This window comes from Symphalangus syndactylus, chromosome 20, assembly GCF_028878055.3.
Source record: "Symphalangus syndactylus isolate Jambi chromosome 20, NHGRI_mSymSyn1-v2.1_pri, whole genome shotgun sequence".
NCBI lineage: Eukaryota > Metazoa > Chordata > Mammalia > Primates > Hylobatidae > Symphalangus > Symphalangus syndactylus.
Window position 1 is genome coordinate 65,558,550 of NC_072442.2, and position 22,735 is coordinate 65,581,284.

General features: G+C 48.5%; 1 protein-coding gene and 1 pseudogene across 8 annotated transcripts; one reads left to right on the forward strand and one right to left on the reverse strand.

The window, feature by feature from the left end:
* Window positions 1-10,709, reverse strand: part of LOC129469947 (pre-mRNA-processing-splicing factor 8-like) — a 35,938-nt pseudogene extending 25,229 nt beyond the window's left edge.
* An 85-nt stretch (window positions 10,710-10,794) lies between these two features.
* On the forward strand, window positions 10,795-20,648 carry LOC129469959 (large ribosomal subunit protein eL39-like). 8 transcript variants are annotated; one of them, XR_010118328.1, is made up of 4 exons: window positions 10,818-10,942; window positions 13,714-14,537; window positions 18,869-18,991; window positions 20,273-20,648. XR_010118328.1 is itself a non-coding variant. In XM_063629772.1 (3 exons), exon 2 carries the CDS (start codon window positions 13,838-13,840, stop codon window positions 13,991-13,993), a length of 156 nt encoding a protein of 51 aa, XP_063485842.1. In that variant the 5' UTR covers window positions 10,818-10,942; window positions 13,711-13,837; the 3' UTR covers window positions 13,994-14,537; window positions 20,273-20,648. The 8 variants fall into 8 exon arrangements, 2 of the variants coding, with proteins under 2 accessions (XP_063485842.1, XP_063485841.1); XR_008653129.2 differs by lacking the exon at window positions 13,714-14,537 and having other exon boundaries at window positions 10,795-10,942; XR_010118327.1 differs by having other exon boundaries at window positions 13,714-18,991.
* Window positions 20,649-22,735: the final 2,087 nt, after the last annotated feature.

Below are 22,735 nucleotides of genomic sequence, written 5' to 3' on the forward strand. Positions count from 1 at the left end.
TTTTTTCCCCACCCTGAGGCAGAGTTCTGCTCAGTCACCCAGGCTGGAGTGCAGTGGCGCAATCTCAGCTCACTGCAACCTCCACTTCCGGGGTTCAAGTGATTCTCCTGCCTCAGCCTCCCGAGTAGCTGGGATTACAGGCACCCACCACCACACCCAACTAATTTTTGTATTTTTTTAAGTAGAGACGGGGTTTCACCATGTTGGCCAGACTGGTCTCCAACTCCTGACCTCGTGATCCGCCCGCCTCAGCCTCCCAAAGTGCTGGGATTACAGGCGTGAGCCACTGCACCCAGCCTCCTCCTCAGCAAATTCTGAGTCAGTGAGCCAGACAACCACTCCACACACAATTCCGTGCTACTGTGCCTGAGACACACCTTATAGTTGATGACGACATTGTTCTTGGCTGTCATGTAGTCGGCTATGTTGTGGTCCACGATGAGGCGCAGCAGCCTATTGAGCAGGGTCAAGTCGATCTTCTCATACATCTTCTCAAAGCGGGATTCTAGCATGACATTGCACTCGCCTTCACTTGTCTCCCACACGTCCTGCAGGTTATTGATGCCTGAGGAGTAGCAAGGCAGGTCTCCAGCAGGTTAGAAATCCTCTTTCAAGACTAGCCCCACAGTAACTATCATTACCTTCCATAACCAATCCCACTAAGAGTCCATGTATTCATCTGGATTGCTTTAACTATGAGCTTGTCCTCAGTTTAACATGAACACTACTTCCCTTTATTACCACGCATCAAGAGAGTAAACCAATCATGCTGCCCAGATGAGAATTTCAACGTAGAACTAAATTCCTCCCCCGTTCCTCACAGGGCAATCTCAGGAAAGTTCTACCTTGACACCACTTGTAAACAAGCAGCGGAGGTGGTTCTGTGTCAGCAGGCTTAATCCAGGGTGGGAACAGGCGGCGCTTGTCGGCTTCATACCACAGGTACTGGTCCAGGTAGGCATCAGTTATTTTCTCCAGGGGCTCAACGTCATATACTGGAACGAGGTGACTATAGAGATCCATGAACTCAATGCCCACCTGTGGGACAAGGAGGCTGGTTCACACCAATCCACCAATCACCTGAGGCAACTGCTACCTTTGGTAGCACCAAAAAGAAAACTTGGGAGGCCTCACTCACCTCTTTGAAGGCTCTCTGTGTGAGGAGGTGACGCTTGATGCGAGACAGCGCCTCGTGGGGGTTATCATAGGCCTGCTCGATCAGACCTAGCTCCTCCCTCTGAGACTGGTTCAATCGAGACTTCACACTGATAAAAGCAATGGGAAGGGTGAATGGGAAAACTAGGAGGAAGTAAAACCAGAAAAGACTGGGGCTACACCTTCTTTCTTTGGACTCTGAGGATGATGCCATTCCCTGCTGTCACCTTCCCAGCAGGAACCTATCTACCCTACTACTCACCTATAAGCTTCCTTGAGCCGCTCCAATGCCAAGATGAGCAACTTGGTGTCATGCTTATAGGAGAGTGGGGGGAATGGGATGGGTGAGAACCTGCGGCTTTCCAACCAATGCACTGTGGTGGTATATACTGCCACTGCTTCCTCCGCTGTGATGTAAGGCCCGTCCTGCAAGGTGGACATGAAATTAGCCTCCTGCTACAGCCTGATCCCCCCAAAACAAGGTTCAGTCACAACTCTACAGTCCTCCCTCCTGCCCACTCCCCCACCACTCACACCCAGCCCAGCCTACTCTGCCCAACCTTCAGGTAGTTGTGCTGCCGCTCCTGTTCTGCCTTCAGATAGAGCCGGGTGAGGCGGCCCAGATTCTTTTTACAAACAGTCTTGTCCACGGTGGCCCCTCGGCGGATCCGTTCTCGGTTGTAGTGGGCAGTGTTGGTCCACCAGTCAGCCTTGGCCTTCACATATCGAAGGATCATATTCTCTATGGGCGTCGGCAGCCCAGGGACCTAAAAGTCCAAAAAGCACAATCAAGCCAGGATCAAGCCAGGTACTGTGGCGCACACCTGTAGTCCCGGCTACTCAGGCTAAGGAGGATCGCTTGAGCTCAGGAGCTTGAGGCCAGCCTAAGCAACATGGTGAGCCCCCTCTCTCAAAGGGAAAAGAAAAGAGATGGGAGCCAGATAGCCCCCTAATGATTCCCGAAGTGGTAATCCTAACCTAAAGACGGATGTTTACACCTCCGAGGAAATAAAGAGACACCCACCTTCCAAGGAATGTTGGCTTTCCAGCAGCGCCAGGCTTCACTGAGGTGCTGCAGGATTGTCCGGGCCTTGTTCTGTTTGATCCCCTCAGGCATCATGTCCAGAATATCATGCATCACAGCTGCCCGCAGCTCAAGGTCAAAATGTGACTCCACTCGCTGCTTTGTTACTGTCTTTGCCACCCCCTTTGAGTGTCGACCTGGAAGTAGAGCGTCCCAAGGGGATTACAAGGAAGATTCCTTGCTTTCAGTAAGGGTCTCTACCTTCATGCTCCTCACTCATTATGGTTATTAATAAAATTAGGTATTAACAAAGCGTCCCTGTGCCCAGCATACGCAAAAAGACCCGCTACCTTAAACATTCACAACTATGCTTCTGAAGAATTTCCACTCCTGCAAATGCATGACTGCCTCTCAAGGCCCCAGAAGGAAGCCCAAGAAATAGAATACTAGGTCAGACTCATTTGAGAACCGGACCTAAAGGCAATCTAGTAGGAAGAGTGCTCATACAAGAGCAGGGAACAGACCCAAACGGGCAGGTACCTTTGAAGCAATAACAGGAGGAGCTGGATACAGAGAAAACCACTCACCTTCAAACTGCCGGGCCAGGAGGTTGCCCAGCCATCGTTCCAACAAAGGGGTAATGCCACGCATGAAAAACAGCCAGACTCGCCAACCGGCAGCCCAGAAGCCACAGCCAGGACCCTTCCCTACAGGGCCCTATGATCCCAAGCAGAAGTTAAGAACACAAGTTAGCAATGCATTTTAACAACAATAAAAACCTGGGCAGAGATGGGGCATATATGTATAATATACACATAGAGGAACATATACATGGCAGTAGAGGGGTAAAAAGAAAAAAAAACTCTGGGACCTCAACATCTAAAACAAAAGGGTAAATGAGAAACCTTAAGGCAAAAACCAGGAACTAAGATTGCCCATGTGAATTTAAAGGAGCAGTAAGGACACGCTCATAGCTGCTCTCCAAATAGGTCCCTGGAAAGAGCCCTGTCTAAATGTATAAATGAAAAAAGATCTGAGAAAGTTAAGTCCAGTGAGGCTGGGCACAGTGGCTCACACTGGTAATCCCAGTACTTTGGGAGGCCGAGGAGTGTGGATCACCTGAGGTCAGGAGTTCAAGACCAGCCTGGCCAATACAGTGAAACCCCGTCTCTACTAAAAATTCAAAAACTAGCCAGGCATGGTGGTGTGCGCCTGTAGTCTCAGCTACTTGGGAGGCTGAAGCAGGAGAATCACTTCAACCCGGGAGGCGGAGGCTGTGGTGAGCCAAGATTGTGCCACTGCACTCCAGCTGGGGCAACAGAGCAAGACTCAGTCTCAAAAAAAAAAAAAAAAAAAAATAGCCAAGCGTGGTGGTGGACACCTGTAATCCCAGCTACTCGGGAGGCTGAGGCAGGAGAATTGCTTGAACTCAGGAGGCAGAGGTTGCAGTGAGCCGAGATCGTGCCATTGCACTCCCGCCTGAGAGACAAGAGTAAGACTCTGTCTCAAAAAAAAGAAAGTCAGTAAAGTCAGGGTCTCACCGTGTTGAAACGATAATAGATGAGATGCTTCAGGTCCTTGCACATGCGAATCTGTCGCATCAGCTTGTATTTGTATCGATACATGCCCGTCAACTGCCCAACATGGGCAAATATATACTGCAATCCATCTGCCAGCTGCAATACAATTGCCCCATCAGACCTGGAGCTTAAACCAGCTCCACGGCCAGCACAGGCTTCCTCCAGCCTCCTCACCCAGGCAGGGGTTGGGAATACCTAACCTCACCTGGAAGGCATCCACATTGCCCAGCCGATACTGCACGTGACTATCCACCACCAGCTTAGTCAAACGCAGAACTTCCCGACACAGGTGGAAAGCATTCCCAAAACGAGATTTCTTTCTTTCCTGGAGAAGACGGAGAAGACGCAAAAAACAGAAAGAACATGAATGAGCAATGGACCCAACTGGATGTATGCCTTCATCAGTAGCCAGAGCACAACAGCTGTCCGTCCCTGAAGCCCAGGAGGCCCCTAGGGTCCAATGCAGGCACCTTGGTGGTGAGCGTTTTCACAGGCTTGAGGTTGAAGTTGTAGTCCAGGTGCAGGTAGTTGAGGTTTTTGCGGTGAATGAGAAGGTTGAGCATGTTGTAGCCCTGGCGGCAAACCTGGAGCCCAACCTCCACCCAGTCCAGCTTTGTGGACTGAAAGAATTTGGTGGCTTTGAAGGAGCGGAACAGATACCTGAGGTGGGAACATGGAGAGTAAGAGTCAGCCTACTGATATCTCTGGAACAGAAGTCTGCGCAGGGGCCCTGGGGCACCTTACCTCTTCTTTTGAGCCTTAGGGGGCCGATGCTTCAGGGCATTCAGCACATAGTACTTAAGCAGCTTCTGGTAGGAGACCCTCACTTTCACAGGCTGCCCGGCAGGACAATGCTCCCGATACCTACAAAAATAAGCCCACCAGAGTTTGGCCATCTCTTCTTCCAGCCACTCTGCTAAAGGCTGCAAGCCTTGGGTTGTCTACCATTTTTATGGAAAAAAAAAAAAAAAAAAAAAAAAAAAAAAAAAGAATTAAAAAAAAAAAAGGCTGGCTGGGCGCGGTGGCTCACGCTTGTAATCCCAGCACTGTGGGAGGCCGAGGCAGGCGGATCACGAGGTCAGGAGATCGAGACCACGGTGAAACCCTGTCTCTACTAAAAAAAAAAATACAAAAAAATTAGCCGGGCGTGGTGGCGGGCGCCTGTAGTCCCAGCTACTCGGAGAGGCTGAGGCAGGAGAATGGCGTGAACCCAGGAGGCGGAGCTTGCAGTGAGCCGAGATTGCGCCACTGCACTCCAGCCTGGGCAACAGAGCAAGACTCCGTCTCAAAAAAAAAAAAAAAAAAAAGGCTACATGCCCACCTAGTTGGAGTCTTTTCTCCTATACATCCACTATCATTCCCCCTGCCACAGGGAAAACCTTACCAGTTCTTGACAAGGGGTATGTCCAGGGCCCGACGGGTGCGACCAGAGCGTAGGTTGAAGGGCCGCGGGGCCCAGAGCAGGGCAATGCCATTGGCTGTATTGTCTGTATAGAGGGGTGTGTCCTTCAGGAAGGGCTCCACAAACTCCGGGAGCTCAAATTCCTCATCATTATCCGGCAATGGTTCCTGACTCTGAAAAAGGAATCCCTCTAAGGGTTTAGCTCCTGATGAACTAGGCACAGACTTAAGAGGAGGGAAATTCTCTGGGGCCAAGCACAAAGCCTGTATCTGCCATGGAAACTGGGCTGTCTGACAAAAGCAGCCCTGAAGTGCCAGCGCAAAGGAAACCAAAGACAGCAAAGAACAAGACAGGGCCACCAGGAAAGCAAGAGTCACTTCTCACACCTCAACTGGCCACCACCAGAAAGCCTCCCAACGGAGCCCCAACATCACAGGAGGTCAACATTGCAATCATCTCCCACCCAAGCTCCAAACACTGGGCCTGGACACAACGGAACACAGATGAGCATCAGAAACATTATGGTAAGCTTAAGAAGCCAGTCACTGAAGACTACATAGTGTACGATTCTATTTCATTCTATTATATGAAATGTGTAGAACAGTCAAATCTATAGACAGAAAGTAGATTGGTGGTTGCGTAAAGAAGTTGGGGAGAAATGGCCAGTAACTGCTAAGAGTTTCTTTCTCAAGTAATAAAAATATTCTCGGCCAGGCGCGGTGGCTCAAGCCTGTAATCCCAGCACTTTGGCAGGCCGAAGCGGGCGGATCACGAGGTCAGGAGATCGAGACCATCCTGGCTAACATGGTGAAACCCCGTCTCTACTAAAAATACAAAAAATTAGCCGGGCGTGATGGCGGGCGCCTGTAGTCCCAGCTACGTGGGAGGCTGAGGCAGGAGAATGGCGTGAACCCGGGAGGCGGAGCTTGCAGTGAGCCGAGATCATGCCACTACACTCCAGCCTGGGCAAGACTCCATCTCAAAAAATAAAAAATAAAAAAAATAAAAATATTCTCAAATTGCATGTCGTGACAGTTGGGACAACTCTGAGAATAAGCTAAAAACCATCAAATTACACACTTTAAATGGGTAACTTGTATGGTATGTTAACTACATCTCAATATAAAGACTAAAACAAACAAACACAATAGAGACAGACCAGGACAGATTATCTAGAGCACCCAAGAAGAGAACCATAAAGTCCAGAAAGAGAATCACGGAAACCAGGATTATACCAATGACATGTTTTAAGGCAAATGCTGAATTCTCATATTCGCTTATAGCTCAAGGGGAACACTTAGCAAGACGGAAAACACGTCTCCCTCCACCTGAGTGTTTAGTAACGTCAGCCAGCCTCAGGTATTTCTCCTGGAAGAGCTGAGGGAAAGTGTCCCTTCCCTTCCTCACCTTGACCGAGTGCCTATGGGAGATTGGGTTGATCAAAGGGTCAAAGTAGAAAGCTGGCAAATCAGGATCCTCAGTTTTGATGAATACAACATTGGGAGTATGGTACCTAAAATGAAAGGAAGAGTCAGCCAAAGTTCTCCGGCCCTGGCCCAACCTAAACAGCAGCCTTCTCCTTTCCAAATGTTGTGTTCCAGGTCTCTTACCAGGTGAGGTGGACATGGTGTGGAAGATTGTTGTACAAGTAAGGAAAAGCAATCTTCTATTCAGTGCGGATAGGCTGCCGGATGATAATCTTGTTAATATCGTTGAATTCATTCCAGTCTTCATCCCTAGGGTACAACATCAAGAATAAGCAGATTTTTTTTTTTTTTTTTTTTTTTTTTTTTTTTTTTTGAGACAGGGTCTCACTCTATCACCCAAGCTGGAATCCAACGACATGATCATTGTTCACTGCAGCTGTGACCTCCTGGGCTCAAACAATCCTCCCACAGCTCAGCTTCCCAAGTAACTGAGACTACAGGAAGCTGCGAGTGTCACCACACCCAGCTAAATTTTTTGGTAAAGATAGGGTTTTGCCATTTTGCCCAGGTTGGTCTCAAACTTCTGGGCTCAAGCAATCCTCCTGCCTCAGCTTCCCAACGTGCTCAGATTACAGCATGAGCCACTGCACCTGGCACAAAAAGACTAATTTGGAAGTTATATCAGGACTTTAAGAATCAAGATTACATTTTATTCAACTCAAAATGTCTAAAATCCCTCATCTCTCCAACTCACTGTAGGTTGATGTCTCGAACAAGAGGTTCAAATTTGGGGCCTCCAGGAATGGCCATATTGAGTGCCTTGGACGTAAAGAAGGCCTTCAAATCAAACAGGTAGAAGTAGTTGTCATCCACCAAGTCTGTCAGGAGCTGATTAGCCAGGCGGTAGAGAGTTGACATCATAGGTAGCGTGAACTGCCAGCGTTGGTACGTGGAGCCATTTACATACCTAGGTAAAAAATGAAAGGCCCACCTCAAGTAAGCAGCTAAACAAACCCATACCACCTACTGATCTCCCAGGACTCCTGCGTTTCCAGAACTCCTCCCAGGAGGAGTATCTCCATCTACCACTCACTTCCTGCTGTCCCTCAACGGCTGGTGGTCATAGAACCAGTCCAACACAGGGGCGTCCTCCTCAGGGTCCAGCTCTAGCTGAATGGCCTCCAGTGGCTCAACATCTAGGATGTTGTCAGCATAGTCCAAGGGCGGCTCCTCGTCATCAAAAGGGGGAAAACGCATCCTCTTGAAATGCCTCCTATCTCTTTTTTCTCGGCGCATCATAATCCACATTGACCTGGAAGGCAAGAACGTCACAGAACCATTTCTACCCACTGCCTCCCAACCACCACCACCACCCACCCACCATATTTCAGCCTTTCTCACCCCCACTGGGAGATGTAGACAGGTTCAATGACCCAGGGAATCTCATTGACGAAGGAAATGGCTCCAGTGATGTGGTACGGCACAGGCACATCCCGAATCTGCTCCCAAGGCATAGGCATGTTCTCCAGGAGTTTGAGGACTGCGTGGGGCATGTACTTTAGGGCACTGGCACATTAGAAAAAGAGAAGGCTATTAGAAATGACAAGGTGTTCTGCTACCTGTCCCATGCAGAGAAGCCACATGTTCATGTTCCACAGTAAATCCTACCTTACAATCCAAACTCCCAAACTTAGCCCACAGGCCCTTCCTAACCAGAAACCCTGCCTCTCCCTCTCCAACTTCACCTTGCGCCACTCTTCTTCAACGTCATAATCCCACAGTGCTGGTATCAGCTCCTCTAAATCAATGGCTATCCCTCTGGAGACAGCTTTGCGGCTGTCTCACATCCTATTCCCTCCGCATCTTCTCATAAATCGTAATAAAGTATTCACCATACTTCACTATCAGCACTTGTCTCATGTCTGTCAGGCCACTCGACTGCACACTGCAGAAAGGCGGAGATTGTTACCCTCTGCTCGCTACTATATCCCCGGCAGCCAGCACAGTTTTCAAAGTATTTTTTGAAATAGCCAAAACTTCCAGTTCATTACATGGTAGACATTTTTGTGTCCAAATAGAACAGGAATCTGCTAAGACATCTGTACCTGTACTCGCCCAGTTTAGAGCCACAGAAAAAACAGGAGTAGGGAAACCTCTGAAATTAAATACCCCAACCACAGAATTCAGGTCCCTGAGGAGTGACAGGCTGCACTATGCCCAGTATCCCACTCTGGGCTTCAACCAGCTCAACCATAGGGACATCTTATTTTTATTTTTATTTTTTTTTTGAGACGGAGTCTCGTACTTTTGCCCAGGCCAGAGTGCAGTGGCGTGATCTCCTGCCTCAGCCTCCCGAGTAGCTGGGACTACAGGCGCCCGCCACCACGCCCGGCTAATTTTTTGTATTTTTTAGTAGAGACGGGGTTTCACCGTGTTAGCCAGGATGGTCTTGATCTCCTGACCTTGTGATCTGCCCACCTCGACCTCCCAAAGTGCTGGGATTACAGGTGTGAGCCACCGCGCCTGGCCAGGGACATTTTATAATACCATCAACAGGACAAATTAAAGCACCAGTCCCAGACAGGGAAGAGAGGGGAAACAGACCGCATAAGTGGAAGATGTAGAAATTATCAGAGACTCCTACCGGTTTTCTTCTTTCTCTTATAGCCACCAAAATGAGCTGTCAAAGCACCAATCCAAGACTGTGGGACAGGGAGAAGGGAAAAGGGCCAAATTCCAAATGAAATTATTTCAGGATGTTCCTTACCCCAGGTAAACCCTTTTGTCATGGCGGAACTTCCTGTTGGTCATGTCTCCATGGTCTCGAATGATCTTCCTGACATGTTCTGGGGGCATGTCTTCCTTCTGGGCATCCACAAACCCAAACTTCCGCTTTTCTGCATAGCGCTTGGCCTGCAATTGCTGCCATCTTCGAGCTGCAAAGGCACCTCAGTTTAAAGGTCTGCACACCCTCAGCCTAATCCTTTTCACCTCTTGCCCTAAGGTAAGCTCCTGTCAGTGAGTGTGAGGGAGGAGCAGGCAACCAGCAGGAAGAAGCACCCCTTGCCAATTCCCTTACCATTTTACTCTATTTTTCCCTCCATCACATTTATCACTATCTGACTTTTTTTTTTTTTTTTTTTGAGACGTCGTTTCGCTCTGTCTCCCAGGCTGGAGTGCAATGGTGCGATGTCGGCTCACTGCAACCTCCGCCTCCCGGGTTCAAGCCATTCTCCTGCCTCAGCCTCCCCAGTAGCTGGGATTATAGACACGCGCCACCACACAACTCATTTTTGTATTTTTCGCACAGACGAGGTTTCACTATGTTGGCCAGGCTGGTCTCGAACTCCTGACCTCAGGTGATCCGCCCGCCTCGGCCTCCCAAAGTGCTGGGATTACAAGTGTGAGCCACGGCGCCCGGCCTGACATTTTTATTACAGAGCCTCAAGGTTTTGTTACTGTCTATCTCTCCCGCTGTAATTTAAACCCCGTAAGGACAGGAATTTTGTCTCCATTACTACTGTACCCCCGCTGCATCAGCGCTTGCAAATAATACGACCTTAAAACGACTTGATGAAAAGTTAAATGGGGATAACAAGGGAGCTGACACCTCAGGAGTTGCCCAAACGGGGAGGGTCCCCACCCGCCTGCGCGCGCGCACACCCGCCCCGCCTCCGGCCCGCGCGCCGCTCCACACCCTCGCCTCACCTTTCTCCTGCAGCTTCTCCTCTGACATGTAGTCCGGTAGCGGGGCTAGAGGGCCAGGCACCGGGTTACCCGGCCCTCGATAAGGAAATACTCCGGCCATATCCGGAGAATCTGGGGAGCGGCGGGACAGAAAAATTCACTAACCACAGGCCCGCGCCCACAAGAAGCGCAGCAGAAAGGCGTCCGGGGACCCCGGCCTGCAGTCCCGCCACGCAGTGCATCCAGTCCCGCCCGGCCTAACCCCTTCGGTCACTCGGCCCGACCCGACCACGCCTCCCGCAGCTCGGCCTTAAACGCCTGCCACGCACCCCACAGCCCCTCACACTGGAGGCCGCTTGTCCCGTAGCGCAATGGCGCCCAGTCTGCGTCCGCTCCGCGTTCCCAGCGCCGGGAAGTGCGCAACCCGAGTTCAGCAGTTGATCCAGTCGGCGCCGAGATGCTCAGATGGATTAGTGAGGCGACCAATGAGAGTTGCACACTGTGCCGGGGAGGCGGGCCCATAGGCGGAAAGGCTTTGAACGCAAGGGGGTGTTGTCGGGGTGAAGCCCCGCCTCCTCCATTTCCGAGGCTGTTTCTGGGGCCTCTGACAGACCTCAGCGTGTGATGGGCTCCCGGCGTCGCACTGTGAGAGACCGAAGTCTGCAAGGTTTGAATAAATTTGCCAAGATTGCGCCTTGTACGATGTCTGTTGTCATCAATGTGTACATGCAATGCAGTACTAGCTCCAGGACAGTCATTTGTTCATGCATTCATTCATTTAACCATCACTGTCTACCAAGGACGAGGGATAAAGCAGGAAAAAAGACAACCAGTAGAGTTTACAGGGGAGCAGAAAGGCAGACAAGAATCAAGACCTTGACCGGGCGCGGTAACTCACGCCTGGAATTGCAGCACTTTGGGAGGCCGAGGCAGGCAGATCACTTAAGGCCAGGAGTTGGAGGCCAGCGTGGCCCACATGGTGAAACCCGGTCTCTACTAAAAATACAAAAATTAGCTGGGCGTGGTGGCGCGCACCTGTAGTCCCAGCTACTCGGGAGGCTGAGGCAAGAGAATCGCTTGAACCCGGGAGGGGGAGGTTGCAGTGAGCCGAGATCGCACCACTGCACTCCAGCCTGGGTGACAGAGCGAGACTCTTGTCTCGGGGAAAAAAAAAAAGTCTGAAATTCCCAATAAGTTTATTGTGGAGGATGCAGAGGAATTGTAACCCATACAGCCCCGAATCTAGTTGAGAATGTACAAATCAAAGTGAAATAATTAGAAAAAAATTCAAAGGATGTCAATGTGCTTTCAGAACGGTAAAAATTTTAAAACAATTCCTTTTGTTTTTTTGAGACAGGGTCTCACTCTATTGCCCAGACTGGAGTGCAATGGCACGATCTCAATTCACCACAACCTCCACCTCCCAGGCTCAAGCAATTCTCCTGCCTCAGCCTCCAGAGTAGCTGGATTACAGGCATGCGCCACTACTGCCGGCTAATTTTTGTATTCTTAGTAGAGACAGGGTTTCACTATGTTGGCCAGGCTGGTCTCAAACTCCTGACCTTACGAAATCCTTCTGCCTCGTGTGCCTCGGGCCTCGCAAAGTGCTGGGATTACAGACGTGAGCCACCATGCCCCGCCTAAAATCTATTTTTTAATGCAATGGGGAGTTTTGGCAAGGGCTGGGTGTTCTAAAGGTCCCTACAGTCAAAAAAGACAGAGGAGAATTGTTAAAGATTTGATGGAGATGGATGGATATGAGGATTTCATAAAGCTAAATGGAGAGGAAGGAAAAAAGGTAATCCCAGGTGGTGGACCTACTAGAAGGAGTTAAGAAAGAAGCTGGGCACCGTGACTCATACCAGTAATCCTAGCACATTGGGAGGCAGAGGCGAGAGGACTGGTTAAGCCCATGAGTTTAAGACCAGCCTGGGCAACATACTGAGACCCTCATCTCTACAAATAATAAAAATATTAACCAGGAGGCCGGGCGCGGTGGCTCACGCCTGTAATCCCAGCACTTTGGAAGGCCGAGGCGGGCGGATCACGAGGTCAGGAGATCGAGACCATCCTGGCTAACACAGTGAAACCCTGTCTCTACTAAAAATACAAAAAAAAAAATTAGCCGGGCGCGGTGGCGGGTGCCTGTAGTCCCAGCTATTCGGGAGGCTGAGGCAGGAGAATGGCGTGAACCCGGGAGGCAGAGCTTGCAGTGAGCAGACATCGAGCCACTGCACTCCAGCCTGGGTGACAGAGCCAGACTCCATCTCCAAAAAAAAAAAATATTAACCAGGCATAGTGGTACGTGCCTGTAGTCCCAGCTACTCGGGAGGCTGAGGTGGGAGGATCATGATGGCACCACTGCACTCCAGCCTGGGTGACAGAGCGAGGCTAGTTTCAAAGAAAAAAAGTGGGGGTTTTGGTTTCTTTTTTGAGGCAGAGTCTCACTCTGTCACCCAGGCTGGAGTGCAGTGTCAAAATCTCAGCTCAGTGCAACCTCTGCCTCCAGGATTCAAGCTATTCTCCTGCCTCAGCCTCCTGAGTAGCTGGGATTACAGGCATGCGCCACCACACCCGGCTAATTTTGTATTTTTAGTAGAGATGGCATTTCTCCATGTTGGTCAGGCTGGTGTCGAACTCCCGACCTCAGGTGATCAGCCTGCCTCGGCCTCCGAAAGTGCTGGGATTACAGGTGTGAGCCACCGTGCCCAGTCTATTTTTGTATTTTTAATAGAGATGTGTTTTCACCATGTTGGCCAGGATGGTCTCGAACTACTGAGCTCAAGTAATCTGCCCACCTCAGCCTCCCAAATTGCTGGGATTTCAGGCGTGAGCCACTGTGCCAGGCCAAAAGTGTTTAGAAATAGAAACTAACATGGCATGCTCTGAAAATAGGCACCAGATCGATCTGGCTGTGCTAGAAAGTCCAACATCATCATTATCATCTTCCTCATCATCATCATCATGGTAGTGACGTCCTTATCACCTGTGTAAGGTTCACTATGTGCCAGACATTGCTCTAAGCCCTGGTGAAATCCTAATATGGGCTGTAGTTTCATTAAGAGTATTGTGGCCGGGCGCGGTGGCTCACGCCTGTAATCCCAGCACTTTGGGAGGCCGAGTCGGGTGAATCACCTGAGGTCAGGGGTTTGAGACCAGCCTGGCCAAATGGTGAAACCCTATCTCTACTAAAGATACAAAAATTAGCCGAACGTGGTGGCAGGTGCCTATAATCCCAGCTACTTGGGAGGCTGAGTCAGGAGAATTGCTTGAACCTGGGAGGTGGAGGTTGCAGTGAGCTGAGATCGCACCACTGCACTCCAGCCTGAGTGACAAGAGTGAAACTCCATCTCAAAAAAAAAAAAAAAAAGAAAAAGAAAAAAGAAACACATTATGCAGAGTGATATATTTCTAAAATATATATTTTTTAAAAAGCAGATTTCAACAAAATCCAAGATTCTTCCAGGAACAACAGCAAAACCACTCTCAATGCATTTGAAGAAATAGAGGGCTGTCTTCCTTTCTCTGCCATCGTGGTGTGTTCTTGACTCCGCTTCTCGCCATGTCTTCTCACAAGACTTTCAGGATTAAGCGATTCCTGGCCGAGAAACAAAAGCAAAATCATCCCATTCCCCAGTGGATTCGGATGAAAACTGGAAATAAAATCAGGTACAACTCCAAAAGGAGACATTGGAGAAGAACCAAGCTGGGTCTGTAAGGAATTGCACATGAGATGGCACACATATTTATGCTGTCTGAAGGTCACGATCATGTTACCGTATCAAGCTGCAAATGTCACCACTATCTGGAGATTTCGACGTGTTTTCCTCTCTGAATCTGTTATGAACACGTTGGTTGGCTGGGTTCAGTAATAAATATGTGAGGCCTTTCGTTTTAAAAAAAAAAAAAAAAAAAAAGAAAAAGAAATAGAGGAGTTCCCGGAAACGTCGGTGTAGAAGCAGAACCCAGAGCTGGTGTGCGCGTGCGCTGTCTGGCGCTGCAGGCGGAGTCACCGACTCTGTGCAGAGAGGATTCGAGGGATGACGGAGTCTGGCTCTGCTGGCCTAGAAGCAGAGTGCACCCTCATGCTCAGTGCTCAGTGGGTGTCTGAACTGAGGGGCAGTTGTCAGTTTGTCTGAGTGGGAAACATCCTGGATTTTGTTACTTGGCAAAGAGTTGGTGTAAACCTACAGCCAGCAGCAGTCTGGAGCCTGGGAGCCTCCTGAAGTCCTGGGTGAAGCCTCTGGTTTTACCAATTGCAGGTCGGCTTGGCTGGGAGAGATGGGTGGCGGGGAAGGGGCAGGAACCTTGAGGAGGAGGGAGAGGAGTCTTTCCTCCTACAGCTTCCCCCTGTCAGCCCCAACCCCAGCCCACACATTGTACCATCTCTCCTGCTGTGACTGGGTTGCCTGAATTTGTGGGAGACCCTTGATTCCATCCCAGAGTGTGCGGGGGACGGAGGTAAGGCGGATATCCTGGGGGAGGAGGGGAATGTGCTCTGGAAATGCCCTTCTGGAACCCTTCAGGGAAAAGGAGACCATCCTTGGAGTGAACGTCTCCTGACACCCCAAGGTTCAAACTTTCTCAAGCTGAGAGATGTTTTTGGTAGCATAATTAACACGGGGTTTTAATTTTCAATATGGAAAAGACATTTCATTTGAGAATGAAAATTACTACAATGAAGTATGTGATTTTAAAAGTGGAGACAGATTGGGGGCTTTGGGGCTGGATGTAAGTATTATATATTTGGCCTCAGGGTGCCCAGAGCAAGACAAAAAGCTTTTCTTCACACACACAAAAGTCTGCATGAGACAGCAAGTCCTGCTGGGCCGCTGCGATCTGGGTGAAAGGGCCTGGCTCTTTTGTTTGTCTTGGCCTCGCGGTAGCCTCTGTGCTGGGATCGTGGCTTCAGCTTAAGCAGAAATAGCAGGTGCTCGATCGATACCATCTTAGCACTCAGCAGTTAGTTGCATACCTCAGTATGTCTCGGTGGGGGAATTTAACAAAATGCCTCAACTGCTTTGGTACGAAGTTTTTTTTTTTCTTTTAACTGTGAATTTTGAAGCTGAAGGGGAAGCTTGTGAGAGAGAAGCATCTGCCAAGACTTCGAGCTTATTTTTAGGTCCTCATCCTCTGATGTTCTCCTTCTGAAATGACACGGAGTCAGTCTGGGGGGCAGAGGTGAAGTGGAGACGGAAGGATTTTCCAGGTGACCGGGGCCAAAACCACCAGAACATCCACTCTGCCGCCACTGTCTGGTGAAAGGATTCATGTAAAAATGTTCGAGGTGGAATTATAAAAATAGTAACCATAAGTGTTAATCTTAAATAGCAGAAATAGAAACTTGGCCTTCAGATAACATGGCGATTGATTAGTTCATCTGGCTTGAGGCAAACTGAGGAGTCCGGGCCTAGCAGTGCCCTCTGGGCCGGTTTCTCTGCCCTGGGCCACTCTGTGTGCCAGACTAGCTGGACAGATAGAGACTCTGTGCCCCTGATGGGGCTGGCTGGGGAGAGGTGGGCTGGGGTGTGTGAGGCTTCACCATCCACAGCAGCCCCTGCCCTCCCAGCTGACCCAGGGAGTAACCGCACGCTCTAAGCCACAGTGGTCGGGGCTGGGCGTGGACCGCTGGAGAAGAGAAGATTTGAGGGGGACTGTCCTAGAGGCAGGAGGAGCGGATGTGTTCCAGAATGGGCAGAACTAGGAAACTGAGAAAGATTTTGGCTCAATAGAATCCAGCAACTGCTCCACATGTTGGAGATGTGTAAGCAGAAGCTGGTCGAGCACTTAATGAGGAATGTTGTTGAAAATGGTCATTGGAAGAAGTTTAAGGTCTCTTTTAGCCTGGAGATTGTACAAATCAGCATTCCACATCTGGAGTTAGCGACCCGCATTAAGCCTGAACAGACATCTTGGTCTGAAAGGAAGTGGTTTGGATTCATGACGCCACGCTCTACACTATGGAGCTGGGAATTCCAGAATTGCTTTGACTCAGATATTAATGGAGAAAGTTATATCCATTAGTGGATAAAGCCATATCTGTTATGGATAAAGCCATATCCAGAACTGCTTTGACTCAGATGTGAATGGATAAAGCCAATTATTGATTTCTATTTGCCTAACCTGCCAGCTTTTGTCCCAGCAGCGAATGGAGAGCCACACGGATGTTTGTCGTCTCCCACGTTTTGGTGATCTGCTGTCTGTGGGTCTCGATGGAATTTGTTGGCAAGACCGTTTTCTGTATTGGATATTCTTCCCAACAGTGTCCACCCCAAAAGGCTTTCAGCCGAAAGGTCTGAGCCTAGGTAGGTTCACCAAGGGAAGCCATGAGTCAAGAAGCATCAGAGTGAAAAGGATCACTTCCTTTATTTTACCCGCAGGGGCTAATGCTCCGAGAGGAATGTGTACTTGGGCAAGGTCATACAGGAAGGTCATATCAGAGCTGTGCAGGCTGGAGTGTCCTGATTCTTGGACCACAGATGTCTCCCTGAGCCATTATTTATTTATCTTTGAAAAGCACAGTTATTCCATCATTTTGAGTCTTTCTTTGTAGTTGGCTTACATTGGGGGGCAGGACTGTTTTCTCAGGTGTCTCATTTGGCAGTCAGCATTGTCCCCTATGTTCCCTATGACTAGCTGAAAATTCAAGTGTGCCCATAGGGGTGCACAAAACCACACCCACACCCACACCCCCACACACATACCCACACCCCATTAAACCCATGGGTCTATCAGGACATCTTAAAACTCCGTGATTGGCCGGGCGCGGTGGCTCACGCTTGTAATCCCAGCACTTTGGGAGGCCGAGGCAGGCAGATCACGAGGTCAGGAGATCGAGACCACGGTGAAACCCTGTCTCTACTAAAAAAAAAAAAATACAAAAAAATTAGCCGGGCGTGGTGGCGGGCGCCTGTAGTCCCAGCTACTCGGAGAGGCTGAGGCAGGAGAATGGCGTGAACCTGGGAGGCGGAGCTTGCAGTGAGCCGAGATTGCGCTACTGCACTCCAGCCTGGGCGACAGAGCGAGACTCTGTCTCAAAAAAAAAAGAAAAAAAAGAAAAAAACAGACAACCCCATCAAAAAGCAGGCAAAGGATATGAACAGACACTTCTCAAAAGAAGACATTTATGTGGCCAACAAACGTGAAAAAAAGCTCATCATCACTGGTCATTAGAGAAATGCAAATCAAAACCACAGTGAGATACCATCTCACGCCAGTCAGAATGGTGATTATTAAAAAGTCAGGAAACAACAGATGCTGGCGAGGCTGTGGAGAAATAGGAACACTTTTACACTGTTGGTGGGAATGCAAACTAGTTCAACCATTGCGGAAGACAGTATGGCGATTCCTCAAAGATCCAGAAGCAGAAATACCATTTGACCCAGCAATCCCATTACTGAGTATACACCCAAAGGAATGTAAATCATTCTACTATAAAGACACATGCACACATGTTTATTGCAGCACTATTTACAATAGCAAAGACATGGAACCAACCCAAATGCCCATCAATGAAAGACTGGATAAAGAAAATATGGCATATCTACACCATGGACTACTACATAGCCATAAAAAGGAAAGAGATCATGCCCTTTGCAGGAACATGGATGAAGCTGGAAGCCATCATCCTCAGCAAACTAACACAGGAACAGAAAACCAAACACCACATGTTCTCACTCATAAGTGGAGTTGAACATTGAGAACATATGGACACAGAGAGGGGAACAACAAACACCAGGGCCTGTTGGGGGGTAGGGGGTGAGGGGAGGGAACTTAGAGGATGGATCAATAGGTGCAGCAAAACACCATGGCACACGTATACCTATGTAACAAACCTGCATGTTCTGTACCCGTATCCCCCCCCTTTTCTTGGAAGAAATAAAAAAATAAGAGGGCTCTATCCATCATGGCTGTTGGCTGTCAAATTATTTTGAGTGAATAGAAACCCATGGTTCCACCTGGAGAACAGAGGGTATAAATCCCTCCTGTCCACCACACAGGATTTTCAGGAGGAGGCACTGACAGAATGGATAGGAAAGAGCTGACGTTGTTACTATCATTATTACCGATCAGCCTAACTCATAGGTATATGCAGTTCTTCATTCCTTTGAGTTATTTCATAAGGATGGCTGTTCTCAACTTGAACGCCAAGTCTTGAATGCTTGTCTTGATGGGTTGTGGAACTTGCAACCGATTTGTTAATAAGTGAAATACTGCATTTGGTGAATTATTCACTTAATTCAGATGATTCCCAGAATAACTTCCTTCACTGGGATGTATCTTGTTGAGTGGCAACCAAACAGGGATTGTACGTGATTCCCATCCTAGCTTAATAGGCGTTAGTCCAAAACCCAGGAATGTGCCATCCGTGGGGATGTTTTGGGTGGATGGGTAGAAAAAGGGTGGAAACCCTTGTCATAGGATATATTTCTGGGAAGGAGATGCCTAGGTCAATAGGTTTCAACATTTTTATGGTTCTTGATACTGTGAAAAATTACCTCCCCAAAGGATTCCATCAATGTGTTCAGCCTTTGAGATTGTATGCTACACCGTTTACAGAGCTCTTTCGGTCATGTTGGTTATTGTTTTGTAGGTTTGGTGAGTGTCGTACCCCAGTTTAACAGGTAGGGAGATCGAGACTTGGAGACAGACGGAATGACATGTGAAGTTCACAATCCTTTTTCCTGGCCGGAGGATCCAGGTTCTCTGAAGCTTAGTTAGTCTAGTATCAAGAACGACCATTTTTCTCACTGCACCGGCACCCCCTCTGACAGTAACAGCAAAGTTCTGCAGAAAGGATTCAGTCCAACTCAAAAAATGTATCTCACCTGCTATGTGTGAAGATTTAGAACCAATTCAACGACAATTGAACATGAAGTACGGGCAATGACAGATGATACAAATATAAGAATTTCTTCCACTTAAGATGGTGGTAGGAGGGGAGAGGGACGTGAATATTTATAAAGTTCCATGCACTTTACATACATGTCTGATTTAATGTTTATAGCAACCCTTGTTACTGTCCAGCTGTTCTCTTTCATTGGTTTTGTTTTATTTTTTAAAACCATCATATTTTGTTATTTCAAAACCATCATACTTCTTAAACCTGTGACCCCACCGCTTCCGTATCAATAGCTGTTGTTGGTTTTATCCCATTTTACAGTGAAAATGGAAGACGTAGGTTGGAAACACCTTCAACTTCTGACCACCAAACCAGTGAATTTATTTGCACCCACATTCCTAAGTTTGGTTGCCTTCCCCTTCCTCCCTCCCTCCCTCCGTCCCTCCCTCCCTCCCCTCCCTCCCTCCATCCCTCCCCTCCCTCCCTCCCTCCCCTCCCTCCCTCCCTCCCCTCCCTCCCTCCCTCCCCTCCCTTCATCCCTCCCTCCCTCCCTCCCCCCCTCCCCTCCCTTCCTCCCTCCCTCCCTCCCTCCCCTCCCTTCCTCCTTCCCTCCAGGGTTGCCTGTTGAATGTTGTTAGGAATCTAAGTACTGAAGGGAAACTGCCTGGGTTTGAATTTTGTTCTGTCCCTTGCACCCTGCCTGGCTTCAAATCCTAGCTCTGCTTATTCAGTTCTTTTAAGGGGATGATCTTTGAGCAAATGTCTTAGCTTCTGTTTTCCCAAGTAAATGGACACAATAGTTGCTACCTTGTGAAAGAGTCATGTAATTGACCAGCATTTACCAAGTAGCATCGATGTTCAGTTTCAGTCATTGGTGATTCTGCAGTTGGACTGTGAGGGGGTGTTGGGGTGGGGGGTGGTGTGTGTGTGTAGCACTTCATTGCGTGGAGAAAGGAAAAGATACTTTTGATAACTGACAGGCAGCTTTTCTCTGCTTTCGTGTCAAAAGGGAAGAAGGGAGTTTGGAGAGGGAAAGGAATTCTCTGTAACACTAAGCTCTCTTCCACAAAAACAGAGGTACAGAATGTGTAATAATTTACAGAATTTCTAGACTTCAAGGATCTGATTTTTTTAAATTTACTTTTAATTTTTCAGGTTGAGACTGAGCTAAAGTTAATCTGCGGCGACGTTCTGGATGTACTGGACAAACACCTCATTCCAGCAGCTACCACTGGCAAGTCCAAGGTTTTCTATTATGAAATGTAGGTTCTATACTAACAATTAACAAGTGTACTTCAATACATTTAAACATTCTCAGGAATAATTGGCTTTGTTTCTTTTTTTTCTTAGGCATTTAATATTATTTTCCTTATTAAATATAACCAAAAATCCCACAGAAATTAACAAGAGGAGGAGCCTCTAAATATCAACAAAATTATCACTTGATAGACTAGAATTAAACAAGCAAATGATTCTAAGAAATGGCACAAGTGTATTCATCATAAAATAAAATTTCTACATGAAACATTCAGCCATTCCAGACCATTTCCGTCTGTGCAGGCTCATCTTTTCCTGTGTTTTGCAAAGCCCAGCTAGAGCAAGCAAGTTCTTCCCAATAGGTTTTTCCCATCTCTGGTTGCTTGGCTGGCTGGGCTTCCCCTACAAACCCCCTTCCTTTCCCCTAGGCAGGGCCCAGTGTCCCCATCCTGAGGAGTTGAGCTCATGAGGGCATCTGACCAGGAGTAGCTATTCGTGGTGCTATTGTCATTGTCCTGTTTGATGTGTGAACATGGCTGCTGGCTCTACAGAGATTTGGCAGGTAGCAAGGAGGTTTCTTTTCAAACCTTCCTTTGGAAGTCAGACTTGGTGAGGATCTTATGCCCACTTTTTCCTAGCTCTGTGGTGTCAGGCATAGTCTCAGTTTCTGCAAATTGGGGTTAAGAATTCATACCTCACAGCAGTCTTTTGATAAATAAATAAGATCTTAAGTGTCAATTATTCCACTAGAAATTGTACAATTACTTTGGTCTTCATCCTGGAGGTCCACTGACAAGCCTCATGCAAACCTGTGGCCCTGTTCATAAAGTGTTTTGTTTTTTTTTCTTTTTTTTTTTGAGACGGAATCTCGCTCTGTCGCCCAGGCTGGAGTGCAGTGGCGCAATCTCGGCTCACTGCAAGCTCTGCCTCCTGGGTTCACGCCATTCTCCTGCCTCAGCCTCTCCGAGTAGCTGGGACTGCAGGCGCCCGCCACCACGCCCGGCTAATGGTTTGTATTTTTTAGTAGAGACGGGGTTTCACCATGGTCTCAATCTCCTGACCTTGTGATCCGCCCGCCTCGGCCTCCCAAAGTGCTGGGATTACAAGCGTGAGCCACCACGCCCAGCCTTCTTAATTTTTTTTTAAGAGATAAAGTCTCACTCTGTCACCCAGGCTGGAGTGCAGTGGTGCAATCATGGCTCACTGCTTCCTGGAACTCATGGGCTCCAGAAATCCTCCTGCCTCAGCCTCCTGACTAGGTGGGACTATAGGCACACGCCACCGTGCCTGGCTAATTTCTTGGACTTTTCTCTAGAGACAGGGTCCACCCATGTTTCCCAGGCTGGTCTGACTTCTAGACTCAAGTGAACCTGAACCTCCCGCCTCGACCTCTCAAATTGCTGGGATTACACGTGTGAGCCACCACACCCAGCCTGAATTTCTTATGTGCCATGCTACTACAAAACGTCATTATTAGGGGCAGCAGGATGGAAGGTGTAGGAGGACGCTGTAGTGCCTTTACAATATTTCTTTTTTTTTTTTTTTTTTGAGACAGAGTCTCGCTCTGTCGCCCAGGCTGGAGTGCAGTGGCGCAATCTCGTCTCACTGCAAGCTCCGCCTCCCGGGTTCACGCCATTCTCCTGCCTCAGCCTCTCTGAGTAGCTGGGACTACAGGCACCCCCCACCACGCCCGGTTAATTTTTTTGTATTTTTAGTAGAGACGGGGTTTCACCGTGGTCTTGATCTCTTGACCTCGTGATCCGCCCGCCTCAGCCTCCCAAAGTGCTGGGATTACAAGCGTGAGCCACCGCGCCCGGCACACCCGGCTAATTTTTTGTATTTTTAGTAGAGACGGGGTTTCACCGTGGTCTCGATCTCCTGACCTCGTGATCCGCCCGCCTCAGCCTCCCAAAGTGCTGGGATTACAAGCGTGAGCCACCGCGCCCGGCACACCCGGCTAATTTTTTGTATTTTTAGTAGAGACGGGGTTTCACTGAGGTCTCGATCTCCTGACCTCGTGATCCACCCGCCTCGGCCTCCCAAAGTGCTGGGATTACAAGCATGAGCCACCACGCCCGGCCTGCCTTTACAATATTTCTGTATATCTAAAATCATTTCAACAGGAAACATTTATTTCAAAACGTGAAGGTTTTGATGACACCATGAGCCTGCCTTTGTACTTTAAACTCATGGAAGGAGAACCACCTTCACGTTTTGAAATAAATGTTTCCTGTTGAAATGATTTTAGATATACAGAAGTATTGTAAAGGCACTACAGCGTCGTCCTGCACCTTCCATCCAACTTCCCCTCATAATGACTTTTTTTTAATTTTATTTTTATTTTATTTATTTATTTATTTT